We start from the raw sequence: 27,910 nt of genomic DNA on the forward strand, positions 1-27,910 counted from the left end.
TGTGTGTTGGCTGTAACCACTCCAGCATGGAAATGTTGGGGTGGGAGAGAGCAGGGGAGGGATCACCTATGGTGCTGTAACTAGCCTCAAGAGATGCTCCACTAGCAAACCAACCTGAGCACTGCAATTGGGGATGAACCACCAACTCATAACAATGTCTTCCTTCTCTTTTAAGATATGAAAATACAGCAAATTCTGACACTAAAGCAAGATTGCTGTTTGATAGCATCTCATGCTCTCCCAAAACTCTCAGTACAACAGGACTCAAACAAGAAAAATCGAGGAAGAAAGCATTAGCCAGCACGTAACCTTAATTTGTCCCTTTGAGTGATGACCAGGAAACCGGCAGCACTCAGAAGTGAAGCCAAATAACTCATTTTCTGCAAAAGCAGATTCAGGTTTCTTGCTGTCATTTCCTCCCCACACCCTAAAACTGTTTCTCAGTGTGTATGCAGAGATGACGACGTCGTGGCTGCAGGCACTTGGGGCTGCCATGAAGTGAAGATATTCGCTCGATTTCTATTTCTACAGACAAAGAACTGCTGCTTCGTAAGTACAGCAATTTTCTGTTTTCCTTGGTGGAAACAAGGAGAGGTTTATGGGGAACTGTTATTTATAGTGCCTTTCATTGGAGTGTCTCAGACTTGAAGGAGGTCCTTCCCTTCCCTTCCCTTCCCTTCCCTTCCCTTCCCTTCCCTTCCCTTCCCTTCCCTTCCCTTCCCTTCCCTTCCCTTCCCTTCCCTTCCCTTCCCTTCCCGCTGCTTGGGCAGAAAGCATTTTAGCTACATTTCTGGTGTTCCCCAGCGTGTATGAATGTCATCATTGTGCAAACAGCAGTGGGACGTGCAGCTTAAGAGACTCTGGGATAAGTTAGACCATCCAGCTGCTTGCAAGCTCCGGGGTAACACAGCTTTCCTGTGGCAAAGTGCGCATGAGCAGCTAGGGCAGATTTAAGGACTGCCTTCAGAAACCTATGTTAGACGCTGTGCTGTAGCAGCAGTCATTGTGCTGAAAAATTTGGAACGGTTTTAAGTCGACTGAAAATAAGCTCACATTCCAGTCTATCAGCCGCCTGCTTTGAGCGTAACTTGATCAGGTACCGTATTCCTCCCTTACTATGTTGGGAAATCCACAGGAAAATTATAATGGGCATTTGGAAAATTTTTTTTGCTTCTGTAGATAAAAATATCTCAAGGAAGTTTTTAAAAGGCATTTCCCTTACAACAGCATTATTCTCATACATGCCTGAGTACCAAGTGAGAGCAGTCAGTTGCAGGCAACTTGTTATCATGAGTCTGGCTTTTATTGTATCTACATCAAGTCTACAAAATAGGAATTTTTAGAAGACATTTTCAAAGACTGAACAGTACCAAATTGAATGGAATTAACTGCAAGACCTTTCACTGAGTGTTGCCAAACTGATGCCACAAATGGGTACCGTTTTTGTGAAATGTGTACCTGAGTGTATCTAAAATTATGAATATTTTCTGTTATGCAAACTGGCTTAAATTGGGAGTATTTTGATAGAAAAGTAAAGAAAAACAGCAAAGGAAAACAGTTAGTAAAACATGAAATACATGCAAGCTATACCCCCCCTGATTATTAAAATGGATGGAGAAAGGGATAAAATGTAAATTACTTTGGGGGGGGTTACATAATGGGAGAGGGAGGAGTTTTGCTTTAAGGCAAATTCAATTCAGATAGCAAAGTGGACAGTTTGCTCGCAGCATGGGTTAAGTGCCGCTTTGGCAAAAGTGGTCCCGCAGACGTCCCCAAAAAGGCATCCTCCAAACTGCTGGTGCCCCACGCGGGCGGGCGCTGGCTGCTGCCCCAGCTGCCGGGGGCTGAGCAAGGAGCTGCACTGCCATGTGGGGACCGAGGCCCCTCCGACTTCTCAGAACGGGGAGGAAGAGGGCAAGCTGCTTTCACTGTCCCCCTTGTTCCCACCCGAGCTGCTAAAGTTTCTCTGACCGGACTCCCATCGCCTCTCGCTAAGGAAATGGCTTGACAGGGATAGTATCAGTCAGTGCAGTAACTGTTTTCTGTATATTACCTGCTGTTTTACAGGCAGCTTCTGAGGAAACTCAGCCTTGAGCTCCAGCCTGTGCTTTGAACCAGTGTATCTCTGCTGTGAAGTACAGGTAGTTCATGACAACCAATTACACAATTAAATTTGAATATTTCCAACTCCCATTTATTTCAACTGTTTTGGAGGCACATAGTATGTGTATGTAAAAGATGGCTGAGGTGTCCTCCCGTATCTTTCCTATACCTACTTAGGGTACAGCAAAGGCACAAATCCAACTGCAGGAAACTAAGTCCGAGTGTCTGTAGATAGTGATGCTGCATCAGCATTGGTGCTCGTAAGTAAGTGTTTGGAGCTGTTTGGATGCCAATTTCCTAAGCGCAGAAATTTAAATTTTCCCCTTGAGGCCTGTAGTGTTGATGAATAAAATGTAAGAACTATGGATATTAACCAAGCTGCTAAATACTATCATTTCTGAAAAATAAAATGTGAAATCAACATAATTTGTAAAATTGAGATGCTTGGGATAGTTCAACCAGATATGGGATAAATTTGAAAGGAGTCTATTTTAAAGCCTTTGAACCAAGGTCATTTGGCCCTTACTTCAAAGCCTTTAAACAGTTTGTCTTGTCCTGGCAGTGAAAGAGAAAACCCCAGAGGAACCTTTGCAGAAAGCTGTGCAGAGAGGGGGAAAAGAGTATCACATCCTGAAATCTGACACATACAGAGAAGGAAAAGGCTCAGCTCAGAGTCAAACAACAGGAGGTCACAAATTCAGTGTCTTCTAAGGAAATGTCATCATTGGAAGAGGGTGACTAGAATTTCTACAACTAAAGATATCCCTTACAAGCCTGAAAGGAAACTTGGCACACTATACGAAGAAGCAGCCGGCTGCTACTGTCTCTGTGATTATGGAAAAATAAATTATATTGAGGATTGGATTTTAAAAAGCTCTTCTTTTCCTTTCTGAACAGTAAGTATTTTTCATACAGCTGAGTCGTGTAACAAAAGAGAGTTATTTTGCTATTTTAAGATAAACTTCTCTACACAAAAAGAAAAATTCCTCTAAGAAGCAAAGAAGTGCTAGCAATAAAAATAACATTAATGCCTTTACTCTTCTTCATTTAGGGTCTCATCTGAGGTGCACTGAAGCAAATAAAACAAAGAATGCTGATAGGCTTTGATTAAGTTTTTTATCTATTTTTTATTGCAGTGACTACTAGGAAGATGCAAACATGACAATGCTCTCTCTCTTGGTTTTGCAGGATCTGAACACTCCAAATGCAGAAATGATTTGGCAACTAACATCTTATTGGTAAGAAAAAAGTTCATTCATTATTGTTATATCATACTTGGATCTAAAGTGAGGAAAGTTTAATAATTACATAATATTGTAAAAGAGTAGGGTTGTTTATCTATAAAGTATACTCACAATGTAATTTTGTTTGTTTGTTTTTCTTGTTCTTAACTTTTTCACAACACAAAGGTCCCAGTCGGGGCGAGAAGGACGTCAGAGGAAGTTGATCACATTCTCAGTTTCCCAGACCAACTTCTAAAAAACACCCCAAGCCACTAAAGCAAAATAACTTACATGTCATCTGTCACATGTAAATTCCCAAGTGAGGCTGCTCATAGGAAGTTTGGAAACAATCAGAAAAGGAGATTTTAAAGTTATGGTCCTGACATTTTCCTTTTCATGACATCTGTTTGGGTCAATTATCAAAATTTAGCACACCCTCTCTATCTGGGCAGAGAGTGGTCTGGTCTTCAGACACCTACAGTGGGAGTGATGAAGGGGCAGGTCATTGGATTCTTTCCTTCTTCTGTGTTACAGGACATCCCTGGTCGCACCCCTAATTCTTGGTCTGCTTCTGCAGCCACCGCTGACACAGCTTTCCATCATCACACAGCCAAACGTTGTCTTGTTGATGGCTGATGACCTTGGCATAGGGGATGTAGGTTGCTATGGGAATGATACTATCAGGTAAGGAAACTGAGCATAACAGTGAATAGAGCTGGTGTGTTATTTTATGTAAGGCTGCAAATCCTCTGCCCATCATCACCTATTTGAGCTCTCTTCAAGTTAATTTCCTGGAGAAATGGGAGGATTTCCCATGGGTGCCATTAACGGTAAATGGATTTCTCACAGCCTAGAGGGCATTCCCAGGGCCAGCTCTGCTATCCTGAGCTGCTTTACTGTGGGAATATGTCAACCGTTCTTGTGTATTCCTTAATTGCCTGACATTGAGAAACGCTCAGCTCTTACACATACCTGAAGATAGAAATGTTGTCCCATCTCTCAACATATCAGGCCTCATTACCTCATTTAACTCCGTTTTGCCATTCTTTCCCAGTCTTACATCACAATACAGTATAAATCACTGCAATGAGCTATGTTACTAGGAAATACTTCTCTTTTCAGACCCAAGGACTTCTCTTTGCCTTCTCTTTGAAAACTGTGCCACAGTATTGCCTGCTGGCTTCCTACCAGCTTATCGCTTCTTTGAACAAAACCAAATTCGGTATGATCACTCCCCTCATCCAGCAAAGTTCTCAGAATCTCACCCTGATGGGCACTGGCCAGCAAGTTTCTGATAGGTAGCTGATGACCATAGGTAGCTGGTGGGGCTCTGCATGGCTGGGCCTCCTTCAGCATACCATCATCCCCAAGGCATGAGTTTTCTTTTCAAGAGCAGTGGGGTACATTTCTGCAAGGCCCTTCACAGGACTTGGGAAACAAGAAGGAATGATTGGCTTGAAATTTATCCAGATATCAATTGTTAATGAAGAATGGAAAAGAAAAAAAGTGTTTCCCCATCACGTGAGAAAATTAAAATTAAAAAAAAATATTTCCTGGCCATCTTCAAACAGAATAAACTTCCCAAAATAAAGATGAGTATATTATTCCTCATTCCCATTCCCCTGAAGACGCTCTGAATGATATCTGACAGTGTTGCATTTTTAGGACCCCGAACATTGATCGCCTGGCAAAGGAAGGAGTGAAACTGACCCAACACATCGCTGCAGCTCCACTTTGCACCCCCAGCAGAGCAGCTTTCCTCACTGGCAGATATCCCCTCCGATCAGGTTTGTCTTGCAAAACCAAGCAGCCTTTAAACATTGCTTTATTGCTGAAGGGAACAATATCATACAATGGGCACAAAAGAAGTGATGGTGTGCAAATAAAAGGGGTGCCACAGACATGTCATCCCTCACCGAGGCACCCAAAGACACACCAGCTAGGTCTAGTACCTTTGAGGTGGCATCTAGGTTTATGGGGTACAACGAACTGACCTGGGGCAGAGAAGAACCAGCTCTGCAGAGCATCCTTCTCCCCCCCAGCTCGCTAATTTGGTTGCATTTTGGTGTTCTGTTGCACAGATTGCAGCCAGAATGGAGTTAGTACAAATTGTTACACTCAAAAAAAGTCATTACACAGAACATGAATAATAATAACATGTTTCTAAAGCACTAGTTACATTAATTTCTGTCATGGGTGACTCCTCATTGGATATCAGAAACAGCTCAGCCCTGCAGGGAGCAGAGTAGATCTATGCAGATGTGTGTTCATTCCCTCCAGTCGAGGTGCAGAATGAGTCATTTACAGGACAGCTTTGTTACCTATGTGTCAGAATTCATCTGTTCTTTGAAATAACAGTTTGACAGCTATATTATTTTTCCCAGTTCTGTTTTTGAACAAAAAATACTATCCTGTCAAACTGCATCTCTGAGATGAAGAGGTATGAAAAACAAATAGCTCTACATGTTTCTAACAGCGACTCTCTAACGCTTGTTCTATTGCAAATGATCTTCAGTGCCTTCATTCCCAAGGCATTTTGAAGCTGACATGTCATCCTACTTTTATCATGACAGCTCCCACTGAGATAGATAGCTTGAAAACGCACATGAGCTTGTACAGACTCTCTCCCACTATAACAAGGCCAGAGACATTCAACGCTTCCATGACAGATTGTACTTCACATAACATTGTACGATGGGGTTATGCCAGTATATGATGCTAAATAACAGGGTGTAAACCTGCAGGTGAGGAGAAGATTGCGGTGCTAGATAGCTACTCTGTGGATTTCAGAAGTTGGATACCAGCCATGCCACTGTGCAGGGAAATCTTGAGTTCCCAGGCAGCCTTATGCAAGCTGGAGTTTGAGGCTGACAGAGGGCTGAAGTCTCCCTCCCCTCCTCCCTGCCCTCACAGTCACACTAAGTAAGTGCATTTCATACAGCCTGGATGCCACTGTGACATATAAAAGCTCCTATACAACTGTGCCATTCCAAATAAAATAAAATAAAATAAAATAAAATAAAATAAAATAAAATAAAATAAAATAAAATAAAATAAAACGTCTCATGAGATACAAAGAACAGGTATTACACAATGGAGAGACTTAACCCTTTCTTATTCTTGTCCAGTGTCCTAGATTCATTTCCCCAAACAAACAGCATTAGGATAAACATTTAACACTAGAATACCAATGAAACCAGGAAACAAAGAAGTGTGTTTGAGAAAAGTACTCTACCAGTTATACTTACTAAGATTGTTTATTATTGTATTTTGCAGGGATGGATGCTATAAACAATTACCGTGTTATTTTTTGGAATGGCGGCTCAGGAGGGCTTCCTCCAAATGAAACCACTTTTGCCAAAATACTGCAGCAGCAAGGCTACAGCACAGGACTGATAGGTATGGGGACACTCCCAAAGATCGCCTAGAATGTGTTTCACCTGCACATCTCACTCAAACCATTTGTTTCAGTTAGCAACTGCTCATACCTCAGTTGTAATATTTTTATTTCCTGATTTAAGAATATCTTGTAAGAAGAAATCCTGGACAAAAAGAATCTTTCTTAAAAGAACAAGCATCTGATAAAGAGAATAATCCTTACTGTTGACCTGCTTTCAAGCACAGTTGTGGTTGTTAAAGTAGATAATGGAAAATATGTTAATATTTCTTGAATACTATTCTACCAGGTATATGATAATTTTTCCAATGCTATTTGATAAAAAGCAAAAACATGACTTCCATTTAAATATGCATGCCGATGCTTTACACAGCTCAGAGCAGATTCACAACAAAAGGGAACAGCTGCTACTTAAAACAATAGAGCCGGTTCATAATATCACAGGATTTGGCTTTTCAAAAACAGAAACAAAGCAATTCTTTTTTCTTTAATTACAGCTTGCCATTACAGTTCACCAAGATTTCAGTACAGCCCACAAAGCATTGCCTCCCTCAGCATTAATAAGAATTCCATTTTACTTTATATTTTACAGGACTTTTTTTTTTTAATACAGTTGTAACTTTTGGTCATGATCCAGCTGCACATAATTATTTATCTTAGTATGTCACATAGTTCCACAGACTGATAAGAATCACAGAATCGTATAGGTTGGAAAAGACCTTTAAGATCATTGAGTCCAACCGTAAACCTAACACTACCAAGACCACCACTACACCATGTCCCTAAGCACCTCATCCAAACGTCCTTTAAATACCTCCAGGGATGGCGACTCAACCACTTCCCTGGGCAGTCTGTTCCAATGCTTGATAACCCTTTCAGTGGAGAAAAATTTCCTAATATCCAGTCTAAACCTCCCCTGGCGCAACTTGAGGCCATTTCCTCTCGTCCTATCACTTGTTACCTGGGAGAAGAGACCGACCCCTACCTCTCTACAGCCTCCTTTCAGGTAGTTGAAGAGAGCGATAAGGTCTCCCCTCAGCCTCCTTTTCTCCAGGCTAAACAATCCCAGTTCCCTCAGCCACTCCTCAGAAGACTTCTGCTCCAGACCCTTCACCAGCTTCGTTGCCCTTCTCTGGACACGCTCCAGCACCTCCATGTCTCTCTTGTAGTGGGGGGCCCAAAACTGAACACAGCATTCGAGGTGCGGCCTCACCAGTGCCGAGTACAGGGACACGATCACTTCCCTAGTCCTGCTGGCCACACTATTTCTGATACAAGCCAGGATGCCATTGGCTTTCTTGGCCACCTGGGCACACTGCTGGCTCATGATCAGCTGGCTGTCAGCCAATACACCCAGGTCTTTCTCTGCCAGGCAGCTTTCCAGCCACTCTTCCCCAAGCCTGTAACATTGCATGGGGTTGCTGTGATCCAAGTGCAGGACCCAGCACTTGGCCTTGTTGAACCCCATACAATTGACCTCGGCCCATCAGTCCAGCCTGTCCAGGTCCCTCTGTAGAGCCTTCCTACCCTCCAGCAGATCAACACTCCCGCACAACTTGGTGTCATCTGCAAACTTACTGAGGGTGCACTCAATCCCTTCATCCTTTCCTGAAGATGATCCATTCCTGAGCTGAATTTTCAGCTATTTGCCCTACCTCATCGGAGCTTCTAAATGTCAATATCCAAAATCTACATCTGACACAAAAAAAATCATCTGCACAAATAAACTGAATTTACTAATAAAAGTGTCTGCAGGAATGGATTTGTATTCATTCAGCAGAATAAATCAAAACCATACAGGACAATACTAAACAAAACTCTCCACACATTTTAAGTTGTATGTTACTGAATCTTCTTCTCCTGTTATTTTTGTAGAGATATTATTTTAGTTCTTTTAATCAACTCATTAAAAAGCCCACGTCTATTAGCCACGTGCTTCAGCTTAGCTTCAGCACGTAATCACTAACAAAACAATCAGATTTTTCTCCCCTTTGCTAAAGGAATTGCCCTGCAGGGAGATTGTGCTGCATCCCTCCTAGAAGCTAGCTAGCAAAATGGGCTGGCATTTTACCTGTGGGCATCTCAGCTAAAAATCACACCATAGACACCAAGAGGATCACTTAGTTTAACTGGATTGACAGATTCTGATTAATTGCACCTTAGGGGATGATGGATAGCACTGGTGATAAGTGACACAAAAAAACCCGTAAGAACAACTTTACATTCAAGTCATGAAGCAAGAAATCTTACAAAACATCCATCCACATCACCACAGCTGAATGAGCACTAAATAGTCTCACCTGAATGGTTTGTGATTGTTTTGCTCTGAGCACAACCAGTTTAATTGCAGAGTGAAATCCTATTAATAACCCGCAGCTTGATGTGATGAGACTTTTTGTTGGGAAACACTTTGCAGATTCTTTGTAGTCAGAAAGCCAATGTTGTATAACATATGCCCTCAAAGATTAATTTATCTTAATTATACACAGTTTATCTTCTGGAGATTTGAGTCTTTTGTAGCATGTCTGAAGCCTTTATCGACCTCAGCTGGAGATTTAGGTGTTGGAGTGCATCTGAAGTCCAAGGATACTTTAGCTGCACCTGTATTTATGACCAATGCATCTATGTATTGATTACAAACCTGTTTCATTGTATCACTGGCTCTAAATATGTCAAGAGGTAAACTGAGTAGAGATTTTAGCTGAAAGCAATTCATCCACCTAGAATAGAACTTTCACTCTTTCTTTATATTTATATCCAAAAATGCAGCAATTTTTTTCCTCTGAAGTAGTTTTTTCTGCTCCTATTGTAGGAGCACAGCAATTCTGTTGAAACCTACTCTGGGTTGGCTGGTAGTATATGTATTGGTAACATAGCGAACCATTTGTTTAGGATAATATCCTTCTGCAAGTGCACAGTTCTTTACTCCACCATAAGAATTAGTTGCAAATTAGTTTTTGAGTAAAATTCTAAAAGTTCATTTTGATCCCTAGATCTGGTATCCAAGGCCTGCATTACATCAGATATCATAAAATGCAATTAAACTGTATCTCTCTGATGAGAGGTAGATCTTGGTCACTTGATTCAGATATTCACAAGCTTCAGTGTTTGAGCCAAATGAGCCAACTTGTTATGTCTCTGCGTAAGTGCCTAACCAGTCTGTTTGAATAGACTGGAGGGGAAGCAAAAGCATGGTTTTGATGTGCCATTCATCATAATAGTGGGCATATGTTCGTAATAAAGAACAACTTATATTGCAAAAGGTCCGGAGATGTTCCTTTTGATACATGAAGACTTCAGAACTTAAAAGAAGGCGGCTTTGAATTTTTAAGTTTGATGAAATACAAATAAGTGGCAAAAATACTTATACAACAAGGCCATCCGGTATACGGAGATATTGTTATCAGCGAAGTTACTTATGTATGTACAACTTCATGAGAAATCCTGATCTCCTGAGCTCAAGTTCTTCTGGATCTGGTGGTTTGTCTGGCAAACCCACTGCTGAGCTGCCAGTTACTTGACTACACTATCCATAGCTTCCCTTATCAGTCTGGCACCAACACGTCGCTGAGTGTTGCCCTAGTCCTGACATCAAGCTGTTCAAAACTTTCCAGAAGCAAGCCCGCATAGCATCTTAAAGGTAAAGAGACAACAGAACAATGTTATTTTGCCCTGGGCTTACAAAAGGACTTCTTCCTCCTATTTCATACCTGACAGGTCTCCAGGAAGGCCGTACATTTTTGCTCGGTTCTGAAAACCTGAATTTTTCTCAATTTTTAGTTCCCTTTATAGTCCAGTTTTTTACATGTGATCAAAGCTACAGGGCATGAATATGTATACAGAGCACCAATAATTCTGTTGGAAATTTATAATTTGTAGAGGTTTGCTTTCATCAGCTGTAAGATATATCCCATTATTTCACTACATACTAGGTATATATATGTAGGATGAAGAAGTTATCACAAGTAGGAAAAAACCCAACCATTTTTTGATAAATGTTTTGTACAACGAAAAGCCTGCTTTTAAATATTATCTCTTTACATTTTAATAATCTGTATTTTCAGGGAAGTGGCATCAAGGTGTTAACTGTCAATCCCGCAATGACCATTGTCATCACCCTTTAAACCACGGGTTTGACTATTTTTATGGGATGCCTTTTACACTAATAAGTGACTGCCAACCAACGGAAACACCAGAGATGGACAGAGTCTTTAGAAGGAAACTCTGGGTTTACACTCAGATGATTGGCCTCATTACACTCACTGCTGCCCTAGGAAGACTGACAGGCTTGATTTTAGTCCGCTGGAAAACACTGACCTGCCTTGCTGGGTTTAGTATCCTGTTCTTCATATCCTGGTTCTCAAGTTACGGGTTTGTACGATACTGGAACTGCATTATGATGAGAAACCACGAAGTTACTGAGCAGCCAATGGTGACAGACAGGACTACGTCCCTTATCTTGAGAGAGTCCATTTCCTTTATTGAAAGGTAAAGTGTGTTTCCTTTGATGACATTTCTTCTGGTTCTTGCATGTCTTGCAACTTTTAAATGGCCATGTGAAGTCTTTATAATATTATATAGAATTATAAGTACTATTATGCCTATTAATAATAATAATAATGATATATTACTAAACAAAAAAAATTAGCTGCTGCTTAAGGATGTCTGTTATTCCTAGCTTCACTAAAGCTCATAATGTTTCCAAATGTCCATGGGTTGGACTGACTATTTCTAGCCTATTTAGAGGAAATACATATTTCTATCAATGAGACAAACCTTGCAGCTTTAAGGGATAGCAGCTGATGGCAGAAATGCATGTGTGGGCCGGGGAAGGAGAAGTAGAGCTGTGAGGTAGCCTTATTGTACGGACTGACACGGGGACAACAGCAGGCAGGAAATGAACCTGCTGCCTTTGTTTTAGTAGCACTGTGGTGGTTTGCAATAGCAGGAAGTGGAGCTTCAATCTGGAACTTTTCTACGATTCAGGGAGAAAAAAGGGTCATATTATATAAGCCAAACATTATTTGATCAGACAGATCCTAATCACTGGGTTTTAATGCCTACGAAAATAAGATGTTTCTGAAGTGATTGTTGAAACATGTATATACGCAAATCGTAATACCATTTTCCATTACGACTGACCTCTGTATGTATTGAGAGCCTTCCTCCCTAATAACAAAATGTTGATTTCTGTTTTTTAGAAATAAGCACAAGCCATTTCTCCTCTTTCTTTCCTTTTTACACTCCCACACCCCTCTCCTCACCACAGAGAAGTTTCTTGGGAGGAGCAGCCACGGTTTATTTGGAGACAATGTAGAGGAGATGGACTGGATGGTGGGTAAGTCATCATAGCAAATAACGATGTCTCCAACTACCTAATACCTAGGTCTGAATATATAACAAAAATGCAGTTGTTATTAAAAGAACAGGGAAGAGAATTAAAACAGGAAGGAAAAAAGTCCTAAGTTTTTTTCATGAACATCTGTAAATCTTGTATGAGCACTGTTGGCTTGCAGTGTTGGCTTTTTATTTTCTCCAGTCTTGGACAAAATGAGGCTTTCTGTTCACTCAGGTTTTTTTGTCTAGTGTTTACCAGTTTTAACCATGTCCCCTTGGCACCTGTCAAGGAGCTCTCCTGTTCTTCTTACTAAATACTACATGAAGTGAGAATTATTTAGTTTTCTGTGATTATTAAAGATCAGATAATTTCAGCCTCTTATGGGCATGTCTCATCTATTTCTAAGTAAGACACATCAGAAGGTGATAAAACTGATAAACAAATTAATTCCAGGTGTAAACCAGCAGGCTATTTCTCTGTGACTGCTGCATTCAGCAGAGTACTGAGTATTTTTCAGCCCCATTCACAAATCCAGAAATTTTTGTAAATGTTAATTGGTATGCCACCAGAAATTAGATTCCTGTTATTTTTAAGCCTGTTTTTTGGAGGGGAAGAAGAATTATTTATCACCGAGTCGTGACAGAGGAAAAGTAGCCACATTTGCAAAAGGGATAAGAATCAGGTACACATACAGAAAGCATGAGTTTTCAAACCTACTGTTAAACACTTCCACACCACAAATATAATTAAGAATATCAGAAACAGCACAAGAACAACTTTTAAATGAAAAAGAACTATATTATTAATGCATATTGTATCCAGCCAGTAATTTAATGCAATTACTAACTGTGATCTAGACAATGTAAAATAAGGGTACATGACATTTTTTCCTCATTTCTCACGCTGGCCATCACCGATGCAGAATCTAACTTTTCTGGGGCCTTGGATCATGCTTTCTTTCCATATTTTTACAGCACACGGCACTTCTGCCCTTTACAATACAGGCTTCTGGTCTGTGACTGTGGTTCTTGCACTCCTTTGTTATAATAAGGGGGCTACAGCACATCACAATTTTTCTGTGCTTTTTACAAACAGTGAAATCACAACTACAAATCTTAATTCTAAAAAACTCTTCATTTAAACAATGAGCAGCCCTACATTGATAAGAAATTACATTGATGAATGTTTACAAGTCAGAGGCTAAAATTTATGTAGTGTAAGCAATATTTTTGTTTTTTAATACACACACATGCCTGTGTTTACAGGTCAGGTTCTAGATGCTATTGACAAGGAAGGCTTGAAAAATACTACACTAGTTTACTTTACCTCTGATCATGGTGGATGGCTGGAAAGACAAGAAGGCAAAAGGCAGCTGGGTGGCTGGAACGGAATATACAGAGGTAAGAGCTGTCAGGGATGATGACAACCTAGCAACAACTAGTAAAGTACTCAGAACACCCCTAAAGCTTAGATAAGACTGTATGCCTAAGAAGTAACGGTGTTTTATCATTGAGAAGCAAATTTGTCTCATTCTAATTAAGCAGTTAAAAATTTAGATAATTCTAGCATGTGCAGGTGTTCCTTATAAGCATGAATTCTCAAACTGGCATTTCCTCATGAGGCAACTGATCACAAGTTAATTTTGATTAAGCATGTGTAACTTCTCATTAAATATTAGTTGCATCTTACATCTGAACCCTTGCTTTAACTGCAACAGGAATGTTACAGGATTGTAAAAGAGAGAGAACTAGGCTGGGAAATCACTTTATGCCTGAAAATTTTATCCACACTGAGTTCTGACGGGGCAATGTGTTTGTAAAATGACAGACAGGAGTAAGCGTGTCAAGTGACCCGAAGGGGTCTGATATAGTGAACACACTTTCACTGATGCTGAGGAGAAGGAGCTTAGCAGTAAAAACAAAAGGATTAGGAAGGCTCATAAAGGTAACATTAGACAGCTTATGATAATACAATAACATTTTCTTAAAATGAATGAAACATGAGTGAATGAATGAATGTTTTGAATGAAACATTTATTTTAATGAAAATGTATTTTTTTTTTTTATGAAAGGTGGAAAAGCTATGGGAGGCTGGGAAGGAGGAATTCGAGTCCCAGGGATATTTAGGTGGCCAGGAGTGTTACCTGCAGGCACAGTCACTGATGAACCTACAAGTCTTATGGACATTTATCCTACAGTAGTTCGTCTGGCTGGAGGGGTGTTACCTCAGGACAGGTACAAACGCGAGTGTCTTTATTCCTCCTTCTCTCCCAAGACAATGGAAAATCTAGTTTGGAAACACTTTCTGAGTCTGACATTTTCTTTTTCACTCCTGTTCCTTGTCTAGAGACACAAATGTTACCAAAGCTCAGTCACCTCTTCTCTACATTTCAGATCCAGCCTCTACCTGCAATCCTCATTCAAAGTTGCCAGTTCCAGCAAGAGTTTTGCAGAGACAACGCAGTCCTGTACAGCTTACTCCAGTCTGACGGTCTCCATTTTTTCTGCTAGGGTAATTGATGGCCGGGATCTGATGCCTTTACTGCGAGGAACAGTTGAGCACTCAGAGCACGAGTTCCTGTTTCATTACTGTGGCATTCACTTACATGCTGTGCGGTGGCACCAGAAGGACAGTGAGTACAGAATTTCTTTCCTAAGAATTAAGTTCAATCTACGGGAGAGCAGATTTGTGTCACGCATTTTTTCTGCGATTGTAGCTTTCCAAGTAGTTCCAGGTGTAAGGTGGTAAAGAACTTACTAGCATTGCCTGTACTTACATGGCACAAAGAGTTTGTTCGTGGCTTCAAGGCAGGTTACTGGAGCTCAGGATGGGTCTTGTCCACCTCTCTATCTGAACGCAAAGCCTGGGGAGTCCCTGCCCTCCTTGTCTCAAGAAGTCCTGACCTCAGTTTTTGCCTGTCCTTCTGCTACCTTAACAAGGAAGCAAGCCATGGAAACCCAAATCTTTTTTTCAAGTCTTCATAAAAAACAAAGTCAGGGATAAGTGATACTTGCTGAAAATTTTGGAGAAATTTTCAAATGTCAGAAGTCATTTTACACTATTAGTTTAATTCTGTGGCACTTAGTTTTAAATGAAATTACAATAATATATCAACTAATAAGTGTAGAGCTGAAGTGCAACCAGAAATGAATTCTAGAAAAATATTCACTCCTCTAATGCCTTGTGATAACCACCAGTGTCATTGCAAGAGTTCTTTCTTTCCTGCCAGGTGGAGCCATCTGGAAGGCTCATTATATGACCCCCATCTTCCATCCACCCGGGGCTGGGGCTTGTTATGATAGAGGATTTTGCCCATGTTTTGGGGAAGGCGTGACCCATCATGACCCTCCGTTGCTGTTTGATCTCTCGCGAGACCCTTCTGAAGCCAAACCTCTGTCAGCTGACACTGAGCCCCTCTTTGACACTGTAATAAGGAAGATTGGAAGAGCCATAGAAGAGCATCGCAGGACACTGACTCCAGTCCCAGAGCAGCTCTCCTTGTACAATGTTGTGTGGAAGCCGTGGCTGCAGCCGTGCTGTGGGACCTTCCCATTCTGTTGGTGTGATAAAGAAGGTGATAATAAACTTGCTGACCTATAAAGGAAAGAACCAAAGTTACTTCCTCAAAACTGTTTTTAGATCAAGAGTGTTTTCTTTGGGGGTGTTGATTGGTGGGTTGGTTGTTTGGTTTAATGGAGTCTTTATCTGAGAATTGTTCCAGTGAATGGCACAGTATTTGGTAAAGGTGGCTTTAGGCTGGACACTCTCAGGGAGGGATCAAGACAGAATGATCTGAAGAACATGTTTTAACTTGCATCTGCTGACAACTGAACAAATAGTTCAAATGCACTGAAGTGGGCCAAGATTAGAGCTGTACAAGTAGTGACAGAACTTATGTTTTGTTGTTTATGAATGTATACTTAGAAGCTTTGCTTTTGTCTTTTGTTCTGAATTTCTAAGTGATTCCTGGACTGAGGTCTCCTTTAATTTTGTTATCCTTACTGGCAATGCATGAGATGTCCCTGTAATAAATTTTTGCGGACTATTGCTTCCAAAAATAGTTCAAAAATAATTTTTCCCACAGTTCCTCACAGATTCTCCTTTAAAAGTAGCTTTCTTCTTTCCTTGTAGCTAGTCCTTCCAGCAGCAGTGATGATGGCAGCTGATTAGCCTGGGGCTTCTGGATCAGGAGAAATTGCCCAGGTGAGGCATAAAGCTTGGAAACGTGACAAGCCGGGTAACAGCTGTCTGTGCTTTCTGAAGAGGATGGGACTCCTCTGATTGAAGTCAGCCTCTTTTGATGGAGAACACAAAAGGGAAAGGATTTTCCCTTTCCAAAGCTCCCATTGCACCCAGCTCCCTAAGCAGCACTGGCAAGGGCATAGTAGCATTGATGGTCACAGAAGTGCCACACTGATAAGCAGTTCAGTCATTTGGGCACAGGACTGCACAAGTTACCTTGCTGCCCATATCTCAGTCATAACTGGTTCCTGCTAACAAGTAGTAGGTTCAGAAAAGACTCTTTGAAAGATGCCCAATACCAATTATGAAAACAAACAAACTCTAATTTACTATTAAAAAAAGAAATGCGGAATTAAGGCATTTTTTGCTTCACAATTTAAATTTTCATCCCACCAAACAGCTAGATTTACTTAGATCTAGCTCCTTTGCTGCTGTAAATTCAGTTATTTCCTTCTTTGTGTTAAAATAGTTGTTCCTATTAAAGTGGCCCTGCAGGTAACGCTTTTCATTGTAGGCTACAATATATATCTGTTCACATAGACAAATTTACACTGGTATCTCTGAATATGTAGGCATTTGAGAACATAATTTGCCCATTTGATTTATTTCACGTTTTTTACTGTTTTTCTAAGTATCGTGCTAGGACCCATTTTAATTGTTCATCTCCTTTGATAAATGTTCAGTTTATTTTGGTTTTATTTTTCCCCTTGTTTCCCGCAATTCAGCCAGCAGGAAATCTGCAGGTAAACACAGCCCTACAGCTTAAAAGCAAAGTTTTATTGTATGCTGTGACTTCATGCATTTCACAGACTGTTATAATTCACCCAGATGCTCCATCAGTGCTATTGATGAAAAAGGCACTCAGTCTTACTGTGAAAACTTCAAGAGATGAAGTGAATCCATCACTTCACATGGATCGTTGCCTAATTTCCTCCATTGTTAAGAGTGTGTGCTTTATTTCTCATTTGAATGTATTCTGTTTCACGCGTTCTTTCTTGGCTAGATTTAAAGGCCTTTTCATATTCAATTTTCAGTGTTTTCTTTACATGAAATTACTGTAATCAGACTGGCATTTTTCATTTTTCTCAGTCGTTTTCCAAGATCTCACTTCCATTCTCAAGCCAGTTTAGTATCTGGGATTTTACATCCTCTCAATTTTTCAACACCTTTAAAAATATGTGGGTATAAATCCTGTTCATATGATTGAACCAGGTTTTTTTGCACAGAAATATTTCATAGTACTGTAGGATATCTATTTGGAGCTAGAGGGTACAGGAAGACGTCTGAGCTAGAATTTGTCCTCAACACTGGCCCATGAAAGCATAGTTATCAGGCCCTGCTGATATGCAAAGTGCCATGGGAGCAGCAAATGTTCAGGTCTTGGTAACACAGACTTTACGCATGGAACGGTCATGAGCAATAATAAAGGTTGCCTTGACAAAACCAAAGAACTTGTCTTTCTTTTTCTTTTGAGTAGTCAGCAGATGATGATATCTTGCTTTCTTGTGCCGCTGAAGCAGAAAAACAACTTTTTAAAATTCATTTAATTTCCTCTTTCTTTGGGAATTCTAACCTTACGTTCATCCCTGTTAAGTGATAGGAGCAGGGCCACCTCCTCCAGCCTCCCTGGCCCAGGACCTTCAGCCTGGCTGCTAGAGCCCAGCCCAGTGCCTGGGGACCCAGGGTCTCTGCCCAGGCTGGGGGACACAGCTGGTGCTTTCCCATCTGCAGGTTCAACCCGTGGTGAAGCTCAGCACATATCCCAGAGACACACACATAGGGACACACACACACGCAGAGGACACTGACACTCTTTGTCAGTCATTGTCTCCGTGTATTGTGTTGACATGTATTGTATAGTCTGATGAACATGGCACAGGCTTACAAGCAGTTTTGGTAGACTTAAAATGGCATTTTTAAATATAAAAACAAAGTACTGCATCAAAATAGTCTCCTTGACAGTAAGTATAATGAACATCCATAAATATTTGCCACTGTTAGGAGGCGTTCAGGCTGTTTTCCAGTTGAACAAGAAGTGTATGATTAAAGCAGGTATTTCTTTAGGGTAGTCTTATTCACTTACAAGGAAGGTACCATCTCCTGTACATTCTATAAATACCACGGGAACTGGTTTCTCTTTTTGCTGTTCTTAACCTCTTCTTGTCATCAGTTTGTTTGAAAGTCTTTTTGTTTTTCAGAGTAATTTTTCACCTTCAGGCTATTCCCCCTGTTCCATTTATCATATTGCCATTGTGGCAGTGAGAGTTGCAGATTCTTACAGCTGGACTACCAGCTTTTCCCCATGTTGAGAGAGCATCCAGATTTATTTTGCAAACTGAAAGATCTAACAGCTAATATTTACTAACTTATTGCAACCTGTGCTTTGAGATTTTTTTTTTTTTTTTTTTTTTGCCATTGCTTATCATTTGCAGCTTTTTGGAAGCCTATTTAAATTAGTGAAAACTGCCTATTTGAGGAGATTTGAGACTAGGATTTTTAGACATCGTTAATTTCTTTATTGTTGCCACACCTGACAGGAAGTTGCAAAACAGAACAAGACCATTCCTCTTTGCTTTACAGGATCCTGAGATATAAAACTCAGAAAGTACATAGCAAATAAAATGTTGTGGGTAAGAAAAAAGTCCCCTAGGAAAAAAAATAATATTCTATCATATTTGGAAGTAGACTGCTATTAGTTGTATTACCATACTAGTATGATAAAAGTAGTCATTTTATGTATCTCATAAATTGTTATATTAAGTAACTAATACAAATATGTCATATAATTTGTAAACACTTTAAAACGTTGGAGGAATGTAAGATCTATAAAACATGAAAGCAATGATGTGGCTTATAGGCAGTTTTCTGCTTCCCTTTCTTTGTTTGTATCACCAGCAGTGTAAACTCATATGAGGAGAACTGAAAGAGGACTTTCGAAGTATCAGTTATAACTCTTCAGCCTAATTTAAAAAAAAAAAAAAATCAAAGCCAAAGCATAAAAATAAAGTACTTTCACATTAAGTGATACATGTGAAGCATCACGCTTGAGTAAAAGTAGTTCTGAGAAGCTTGAAGGGAATTAAAAAAAGGCTGGAAGAGGTAGGGTTGTACTTTTCTCTTTGTGACAGCAGTTTGGAGTTAATAATTCAAGTTTTGTGCAGTCTCTAGTAAATGGAGAACTCCAGGGCAACAGTTGTACCAGAGTGCCACATCAGGTTCTCAACCCCACCCCAGGTAAAATTTAGTGCGGAGGAACACTGAGTTTTCTATTCTCCATGCAGACAGATCTCCTGCCTTCAGGAGAGAAGCTAGGAAGGACAAACTAAAGGCCTCTCCAAGGTTTCCCTGCCTTGGTGGCATTTCAGGAAGGGACCTTAAAGATCATCTAGTTCCAACCCCCCTGCCATGGGCAGGGACATCTTTCATTAGATCAGTTTGCTCAAAGCCTCATCCAACCTGGCCTTGTACACTTCCAGGGAGGGGGCATCCACAACTTCTCTGGGCAACTTGTTCCAGTGCCTCACCAGTTATCAACTCATTTTCTTGACCAAGTAGTATGAACTGCTTTATTACTATCTTATTAGAAATAGAATAAGAATTTCTTGTTGTCTTAGAAAGACCAACAATGCTTAATCTCAGGTGGGGCGTTTGTGAGCTTAATCTTGGCTGTGAGCTAACCAGGTAGTAGAAAGTAATCCAGGTAATAAATAAATAAATAATCCAGGTAGTTTAAAAAAAAAAAAAGAGAGAAAGATAAAAAGATAAATGCTCTCTTCACTCCTCAGTAAAGTAAGCTTAACAGACTCTTCATATATGTAAAATAGATCATATGATTTCTGCTAGCCTCAGGAATGTATAGGTTGGGTCCTCACATACACAACACTTTGCTTCCCTGAGTCAAACCATCCATCTTGACATAACAGGTGAAGACAGGGCATCATATGTCTTGTATAAACTAGCACATTTTCATTAGATAGAAACTCCATCAGTGAATACTACTGCTCCCAAGCTCTATGCTGCTCAAGGTTACCTTCATTCTCCATAACACTAGATTTGCTGTTAACAACCCTGGATTACAGGTCTTTGGAGCAAAGATCCTTTGAAGCTTTGCAAAGTGCATCAACAAAATTGGTGCCAGAATGAAATAGACACATGAAAAGAAGGAGGAAAAAAACCCATTAATTTTACTCTGGGTGAAACACTTACATTGGGACTGGTAAAAGGTTGACTAAGTAGCCTCCAAGGATAGAGAATGCCTGTAAGTGAGATTTTGCCCTGGGTTATAAGTGTTGCAGTGGCCCTCTAGACTGTGTAACTCCCAGCTTCAGTTTATTTATGATCATTTGGATAAACAGCTCATGAGAAGCTTTCTTCAGCCAAATAAAAATAGTTCATTGAAAGCTCTGCAGAGGGCTGCACGTTCCTGCGCTGACCAGCACCCTGCTCTGGGAGCCTCGCACCTACCGAGATGGAAATTTTTTCCCCCTTGCGACAAATGTGCATTCCACTTCCATATCTGAGAACTTACTGAGACACCACGTGTCCCCAGTCCGGTCTGTGCTCCCTCTTCTTTCCTTATTTATTTCCCTCTGAAACACCTATTGAAACTGGGGCCAGGCCCTGCATCTGACTAGTTCTGAAGGAGTCACCAATAAGTCACTGAAGCTCTTGCTCTTGTTCCAGCTCTAGGAAACTCCCTGTGTCCCTTGTGATGGGCTCCGGCTCTCTCTGCAGGAGACCCAATGGTGAGTCAACGAAGGGAGAGAGGATTAATTGCTGTCTTGCTGGCACAGCCAGTCACAGCAGGTGAAGGCCAGATAGCCTACGTGTTGAAGACAGTGGTAGTCTCTGCTGATGTCCAGCCTTCAAAAATACAAACAAACAAAAAGACTGAAATGTGAATAAACCCGGATATTATTTCCTGTAACAGAATACTCCCATTCAGAAACATGAAATCACTTAGCCCTGCAGGTAACTGAACAAATCCACGCAGACTCGCACTCATTCTCTTCAGGCAGAATTACAGGCAGGATGGCTGGCTTACAGGACCATTTTTTTTAGCTGTGTATCAAATTTTGTTCATCCCATACAATAGTCATCAGTTTGATAACTATATTATTTTCTGAAGTTCCTTCTTTCAAGAAAAGTTACCCTGTCAAACTGAAATCCTCAGAAAGCTCCAAAAACCAGATAACTATATACGCCTCTATCAGAAGCTCCCCAGTGCCTGGTACCGCAATGGTTTCACTGTGTACATTCTTGAAGGAGTGAAGCAGATGCTTCCCTCCACTCCCACGCTGAGAGCTCCCACTGACATCAGCTGAAGATGCCAGTGAGAGCCAGGCAGCTGGCCAGTGTTTTCTGCAACCAGACCTTTCGTGTGTTCTTTAAAATTCCTGATTTACTAATATCTCACTGCTGTTGAATGAAAGACTCATCTCATCTAGTATCCTTGTGTAAACACACGTGCATAACTTGTTTTGAAAAGATACCTTCAGGTTAGATATACAGAATTAAATCTATGTAAGTGTATCAAATTATACCATTTGAGGATTTAGCCCTTCAGGAAGAGAAATACCGCTGGAAGGTTCTTCAGAAGTTATAGGATCATACAAAAGCAGGATTTGGAAACACCCTAACTGTCAAATACTAATCGGTTTGTTCACATTTCTTTTTTTCCACCTGTTTGATGCACTACTATTTCTATGCAAATCATTTGCTAAGACTGATTTTTACTGCTTAGTTACAAAACAGTTTTCATCTAGTTGCATTTATACTGGTCACAGCCTAAGATGATGTAGATAGTGTTCAAGACTGGATTTCAAGAGCATCTTCAAAACCCCCTAAAATCTCAATTTCGATACTGAAAATGTTTTCAAACACAGTAGCAAGCAACATCTGAGCATGCAAATTAAGCTGTTAAAAATCTAATTATCTCTCTTCATTTAAAAATTAGTCATTAAATATTTGTCTGTTTTACTGAAAAGGAGATCTTTGAAGCTTAAAGAAGAAAAGTATTATTACCTTTTTATTTTTAAGTTGTATTTAATCTTTTTTTTTGCTTTAGAATAATAGGAATATTTTTAAGCTGGTTTTGAACTCTCCTGAACACACATTGGTCAAGTGCTTCAGCTTGACTTCAGGATGTAATCACCAAGATCACACAGTTTTCACTATTTCAAGCTGAGTGTTCTTCTGTGGAGACCATGATGCAACATTTTGAGAATCTGGCTGGCCCCACAGTGTAACAGTTTTGTCCCTGAATATACAAGTTGGTATCTGTGACGTCCATGCTTGAGCACTGCCTCAGGCAAGACTGATGGTTTCTGTCAAATAGCATCTCAGGGGCAAAGCAAAATATCAGCAATCAATGGCAGTACCTGGAAATGTCAACATCAGGATTATGAGAAAAAAAAACCTCACATAGCATCTGTCTGTACTATGACAGTGGAATGGACACAACGTTGCCTCATAATTTCCATTAAGTGCCACATCATAACATAGTATTTGATAACTAAGCATTTTTGTCCTCTCTGAAAATAGTAATTAAAAAAATGTATCCCTAAGTAAATTACTAGTAATATGATATAAAGAGCAAACACTTACTGTCCTGCTTTTCAGGATGTGACTTCAGTTAGCATTGTTTTCTCATTGGTGCTTCAGCGTTTTTCTCTTGTACACTTCAGTATCCTTCACAGGAATGTTTTGGGGTTTTCTTATAAAGGATTTTACTAGCCTCAGCAGAAGACTGGGATACATCCAAAACTCAAACACATGAGCTAGTTACAGAGTTGACTTTCTGCCATTAGGCAGTTCATTTATTTCTTATTAATCATTGCTAAAATTAATAAACTATTTATAAACCAGTTACTTACGTTTATTCGCTCCATGAAATCTCATAATTTCCTTCTAGACAATAGGGGTAAGACGAGAATGGTATTTTATCCTTTGTGTACTACATACTTTATTTTCTACTTCTTAAAGCTGGCAGAGATAAAAAAGGCCAGAGATACACTGTTTTGCCTTGGAAACTGCGGCACTCCAAGTTCAAGATTCTGGTTTATACCTCTTTCTTGTGTGTGATCTATGTTATAGGGCGATGTGGAGGTCCTCCAACTTCTGTAGAACCTTACCAAGGAAAGGAACAGCAATGCTAAGGGCTTGCAGTTTCTAAGCAAGGAAACTTGATTTTAAATATTGTTTCTTAACATTTAAAAACATATTTTCAGGAAGGCACCATTAAGGTGCTTACTGTGAATCCACAGTGACCAATGTCATCACCCTTTAAATGATAGGTTTGGTTATTTTTACGGAATGCCTTTTAGTTTAGTAAATAGCTGTCAGATAACTTAACCTCCAGGACTGACGAGAGCCTTCAGTGCAAAGCTCTGGCTCAGGTAACTGGCTTCATTACACTCACTTTTGCCTTCACATGACTTACTGCCTTGATTTCAGTCAGCTGGAAAACTGTCATCTGCCTTGCTGGGTTTGATCTCTTGTTCTTTGCCACCTACTTGTCATTATTGATTCGTAAAACACAGGAACAGGGTTATGACGAGAGCCCACGAAATTACAGCACAACCAGTGGTGATGGAACAGACTTCATTTCTTATCTTGAGAGAGGTAGCATCACGTACTGAAAGTTAAAGTAGATTTCCCTGCAAATATACTTTTGTTTCTGGGGCATCTTCCTTCTCTGTTTGAATGTCTGAGAAATGAATGATCACTAAGCTAATTGTCTTAAGCCAAGATTTCAAAAGTAAGGTTGACTCTATATTACTGATAATATTATGTCTTCATTCCAAAAGCTAAGGTTGCCCTGAATTTTCCATGATCATTAGCTCTTTTCAGGCACTGAAAATTTTTTAAAACTTTCACATTTTGGAAAAAAATTGTTCAGACAACACTTAAATAAATATTTATTTTTGCTCAGGAGAGCAAAACTTTTTAAAGGATTGCAGCCAAAGACAGGAGCAGACCAGCCTGCCAGAACAGCACATCCTATGACAAGTATTTCCCACTCACTTCAGTCATGGGCCCAACAAATTAGTTGCATCTGATTGTACTTTACTTGAGCTACTGACCCATGTAAGTACTGCAGGGGGGCTTTTTCTACTCTCTGCCCAGCACTTCCCCACAGGAAGGACTCTTCATAACTTCCAGTCGTCCCACTTCTGGCAGTACTGCTTAGGGCAGGTGCCACAATAACAAACCACACTACTTTCTTCAAGGGATCAAAATCTGGGGAATCTTACCTGCTGTGCAAATCACACCAGTCTCTGAAGTTTTAAACTTTTCTCCTTTGTCTTCCAGTCACATGTCAACAAATGCTATCACAACATCTGTAACCGTAGCTGAAAAACCTACGCAGATCTGCTGAAGAGCAAAGACTGATTTGTTATTCTAATAACTGTACAGTTAATAATATAACTACCATATTTTGACTATAACTAATAAATTTTGTTTAAAGTACCTAATATCTTAAATAAGCATCTTAAGTGCAATGACTGTTTAGTTGTTACGATATGCAAGCATACCAACACAAGTATACTCCGTAGGCTCTGTTTTTAAATAGTGCTAGATGGGACTTTTCAAATATTGATACAACTGATAGACAAATGTCATTTTAACCTTGTTACTACCTGTGAGTCTTCAATATTCAGAAAAGCACTGAGTGTTGATGAACATTTTCAAATATTAAAAAAGTTTATGAATTTTAATATTTAACACTTAGGGGCACAGCCCATTCTCTGCCTCTGCACCGTGTGACAGGGTCTTGGTCTGGAACTGGGTCTCTATATACGGCGGCAAAGACACGGCTAACAAGGAGCTCCCTTCACAAAATGCTTTCTTGGCACTTGCAGGCTTTTTCTGTGATTGAAAATACAGCTCCTGCAAACACTGATGTTTAGGCTACGTGCAGCTGGCCCATCCATTAAGTCTGGATGACTGTGGGTGCTGAATTTAAAGCTGGTCTCTTTGGTTAGTCCTGTATGTTGGGGATCCACATGTCACTCAGAGTGATTATGTCACTCACCTTGCCAAACAGATCGGATTGAAGGACTAACAATAAAACAGCCTTATTGTAAACCCCAAGCTAAAGGTACTAAAGTCACAAAAATGCCAAAATAACCTGTAAAGACATGATGAATAACACTGAAGAAAAAAGCCGAATAAAAAAATGTATCTAAGGTTAAAAAATGCACTTTTCAGTTCTGTGGGGAGAAAAAAAGAACAGATATGTATAATGTAACCTAACTAAAACTGGTTGAATCAACAAAAATACATACTAAAATATTCACACAAAATTAACACATCAAAATAGCAAGTATTTTTAAAAATTCATATTCAATCTGTATGAAAGAACTTGAGAAACCACAAAAAAATATTCATTATCAGGAGATACTGAAGTTGCTTTATTTCACTATATTTCAGTCTTTCTCTGGAGGCCAAACTGAAGATGCTGTTGACAAGGAGGATTTTTAAAAGAGCACGTTACCTTACTCTGCTTCTGATTATGGCAGGTGGTCAGGGAGACGAGATGGAAGAGCCTTTCTGGCTTGATGGAGTGGGATTTCCACAGGTGTGAGAGTCAGGAGTGGTGTGATCAGAGCTGCACTGGAGTAAAAGGGCCAAAACCGAATCCCTGCTTTCTTCACCATGTCTTTGCAGAGTGGATCCTTTCTTTCACTCTTGGTTTGTAACCCAGGAACTTTTTCCTGCTTCCCGAGTTGTACCATTTCCACCTAGTTCTTTCCAAGTCCCTCAAAAAAAATCTCTTTCTCTTTAGTATTTCTGAAGCTTTACTTTAATATCTGCTCCTTGATGCATGCAAGCGTCCTTCTCTCCTCAGGAGTGTCCTGGTCCTAATTTGAGCTGGAAGCTCCTTCCTTGCACTCTCATTTCTTTGCCCCACTCCATGAGCTTCTCCCAGCTTCAATTACTTCTACCAGGTACTTCTTTGGGCAGAAGTTCTTGGTTCTTGAGGAAAATGGTGCAATTGCTACTGCTATATCCAGATAAACATTTAAGTCCCTAATGTTCTCCTTGAGACTCATGCACTGCACCCACTGATGATGCTATGAATCTCATTGTATCCATACATTGTATTTATCGAGGTCTAGTTAATAAGTTCTGATTGTTTTCTCCACCTTGCCATCATATTTTGTATAATATTTATTTTGGCCTCTGAGCAATAATACGTCTACACCAAGAACCTCTATCCTTTTTTCTGTCTTTCTTTGAATAAAGCCCTTATTCAGGGGATTAGAGCATGACACATTTGTACCCTCTTTTTAAACCACCAAAAGCACATGTAGCCAGTAAAAAGAGGGGTCCGGTGCCCCCATGGGCCTGTGAAGTTGCATGGCAAGCCAGACTGCGCAACCACAGGAGTATTGGCGCTGGCACAGGAGACAGAGGAACTATCAGAACATAATGAGGAATTAGCCAGGCTGCCAGAGTTGGTATGCATACACCAACATGACACTATGATGATTGATTTTCTTTGATCTCAAAGGGGCTAGTTGGCTCACCCTCTGCATTAGCCATGGCTATCCTGCTTCCATCCATGGAGTGGTTCTCCACACGGCGTGATGCAGCCTACAGTCTCACTGCCCGTGATTTCTGATCTTCCACTCAGTTACCGCCGAAGCTCTTTCTGTTGGCCTTGGCTGTTACAGGAGCTGTATTTCCAGCTTCTGTTTTAAAACAGTTCTTCCTTATTCAGCTCTTCCTACCAGGAGCAAGCAGGGAAGCCTTCCCCTGCGGCAGGCGGGATGAAATGCCTTTGACCAGATTTTTAAAGGAGACTGACACCCACCAATTACTCTGATACGAATACAACCCATGCTTTTGAAAACCCCTCTTTCGATGCAAAGATCAGAAAGCCTGAGACGAAGAGGAAAGCGAGACCAAAGCTCCTGCAGCGAGCGCGTGAGCAGGGAGTAAGTCAAAGGTTAGCCTCAAAAACAAACAAACAAAAAGTCGCCTCTGTTTTTCTCTCGGGAAGGCCTTTCCCCCCCCCCCCCCGGCTCGCTCACACAAAGCTGAGAGGGCTTTCTAGCAGGGGGTGACTTTGCCGCTGCTGGCCACGGAGCCCCGGTACGCGGGGGCGGCGGGGGCCGGGGCCGGGGCTTTCCCGGGCGGCACCCAGCCCCTTTCCCGCGAGGCGTCTTTGGGAAGCTGTGCTGAAACAGTCCGCTTCGCTGTGCCTCCCTGGGACGGCCTCCTGCCTCTGCCCTTGCTGCATCTTCCTCTGCTGACCGCCGGCTGAGAGGGCAGCCCGGCCTCTGCTTCCCGCCGGGCTGATCCCCCGGAGCAGAAACAGCACAAGCAACGTGCGAGCGGGGTTAGGGCTCGTGTTAGAGGAGGGCGGGTTACAATAATTAACGATCTCCGTTTTCCTTCCCTCTTCAGCGTTTCAAACCAAACTCCAGTCTTTGGAGGGTTAGGCGGTGAATGGCAGGTATTCTGCTTTCATTATTCTTATTATTATTGCTAGAGTTACTGCGGCTTTACGATGGCGTACAGAAAGCATAATTTGCCTCCAGATTGCTTCCATGTGACCTTCACTGTTTCTCTAGCAGCTGTGCTCCTACTTGCCGC

At 40.7% G+C, this 27,910-nt stretch overlaps 1 protein-coding gene across 7 annotated transcripts; it reads left to right on the forward strand.

Annotated features, from left to right (window-relative positions):
* Positions 1–432: 432 nt before the first annotated feature.
* On the forward strand, positions 433–17,696 carry LOC142419616 (arylsulfatase D-like). Of its 7 annotated transcripts, none has more exons than XM_075522751.1 (12): positions 533–549; positions 2,666–2,999; positions 3,292–3,341; positions 3,861–4,010; positions 4,992–5,113; positions 6,603–6,725; positions 10,788–11,211; positions 11,925–12,061; positions 13,327–13,461; positions 14,133–14,295; positions 14,455–14,693; positions 15,291–17,696. In XM_075522751.1, the coding sequence occupies exons 3-12, from the start codon at positions 3,316–3,318 to the stop codon at positions 15,659–15,661; spliced, it is 1,890 nt and encodes a 629-aa protein (XP_075378866.1). In that variant the 5' UTR covers positions 533–549; positions 2,666–2,999; positions 3,292–3,315; the 3' UTR covers positions 15,662–17,696. The 7 variants fall into 7 exon arrangements, with proteins under 7 accessions (XP_075378885.1, XP_075378866.1, XP_075378858.1 ...); XM_075522743.1 differs by lacking the exon at positions 533–549 and adding an exon at positions 962–1,096; XM_075522780.1 differs by lacking the exon at positions 533–549 and adding an exon at positions 962–1,096 and having other exon boundaries at positions 14,572–14,693.
* Positions 17,697–27,910: the final 10,214 nt, after the last annotated feature.

This window comes from Mycteria americana, chromosome 1 (assembly GCF_035582795.1).
Source record: "Mycteria americana isolate JAX WOST 10 ecotype Jacksonville Zoo and Gardens chromosome 1, USCA_MyAme_1.0, whole genome shotgun sequence".
Classification (NCBI taxonomy): Eukaryota; Metazoa; Chordata; class Aves; order Ciconiiformes; family Ciconiidae; genus Mycteria; species Mycteria americana.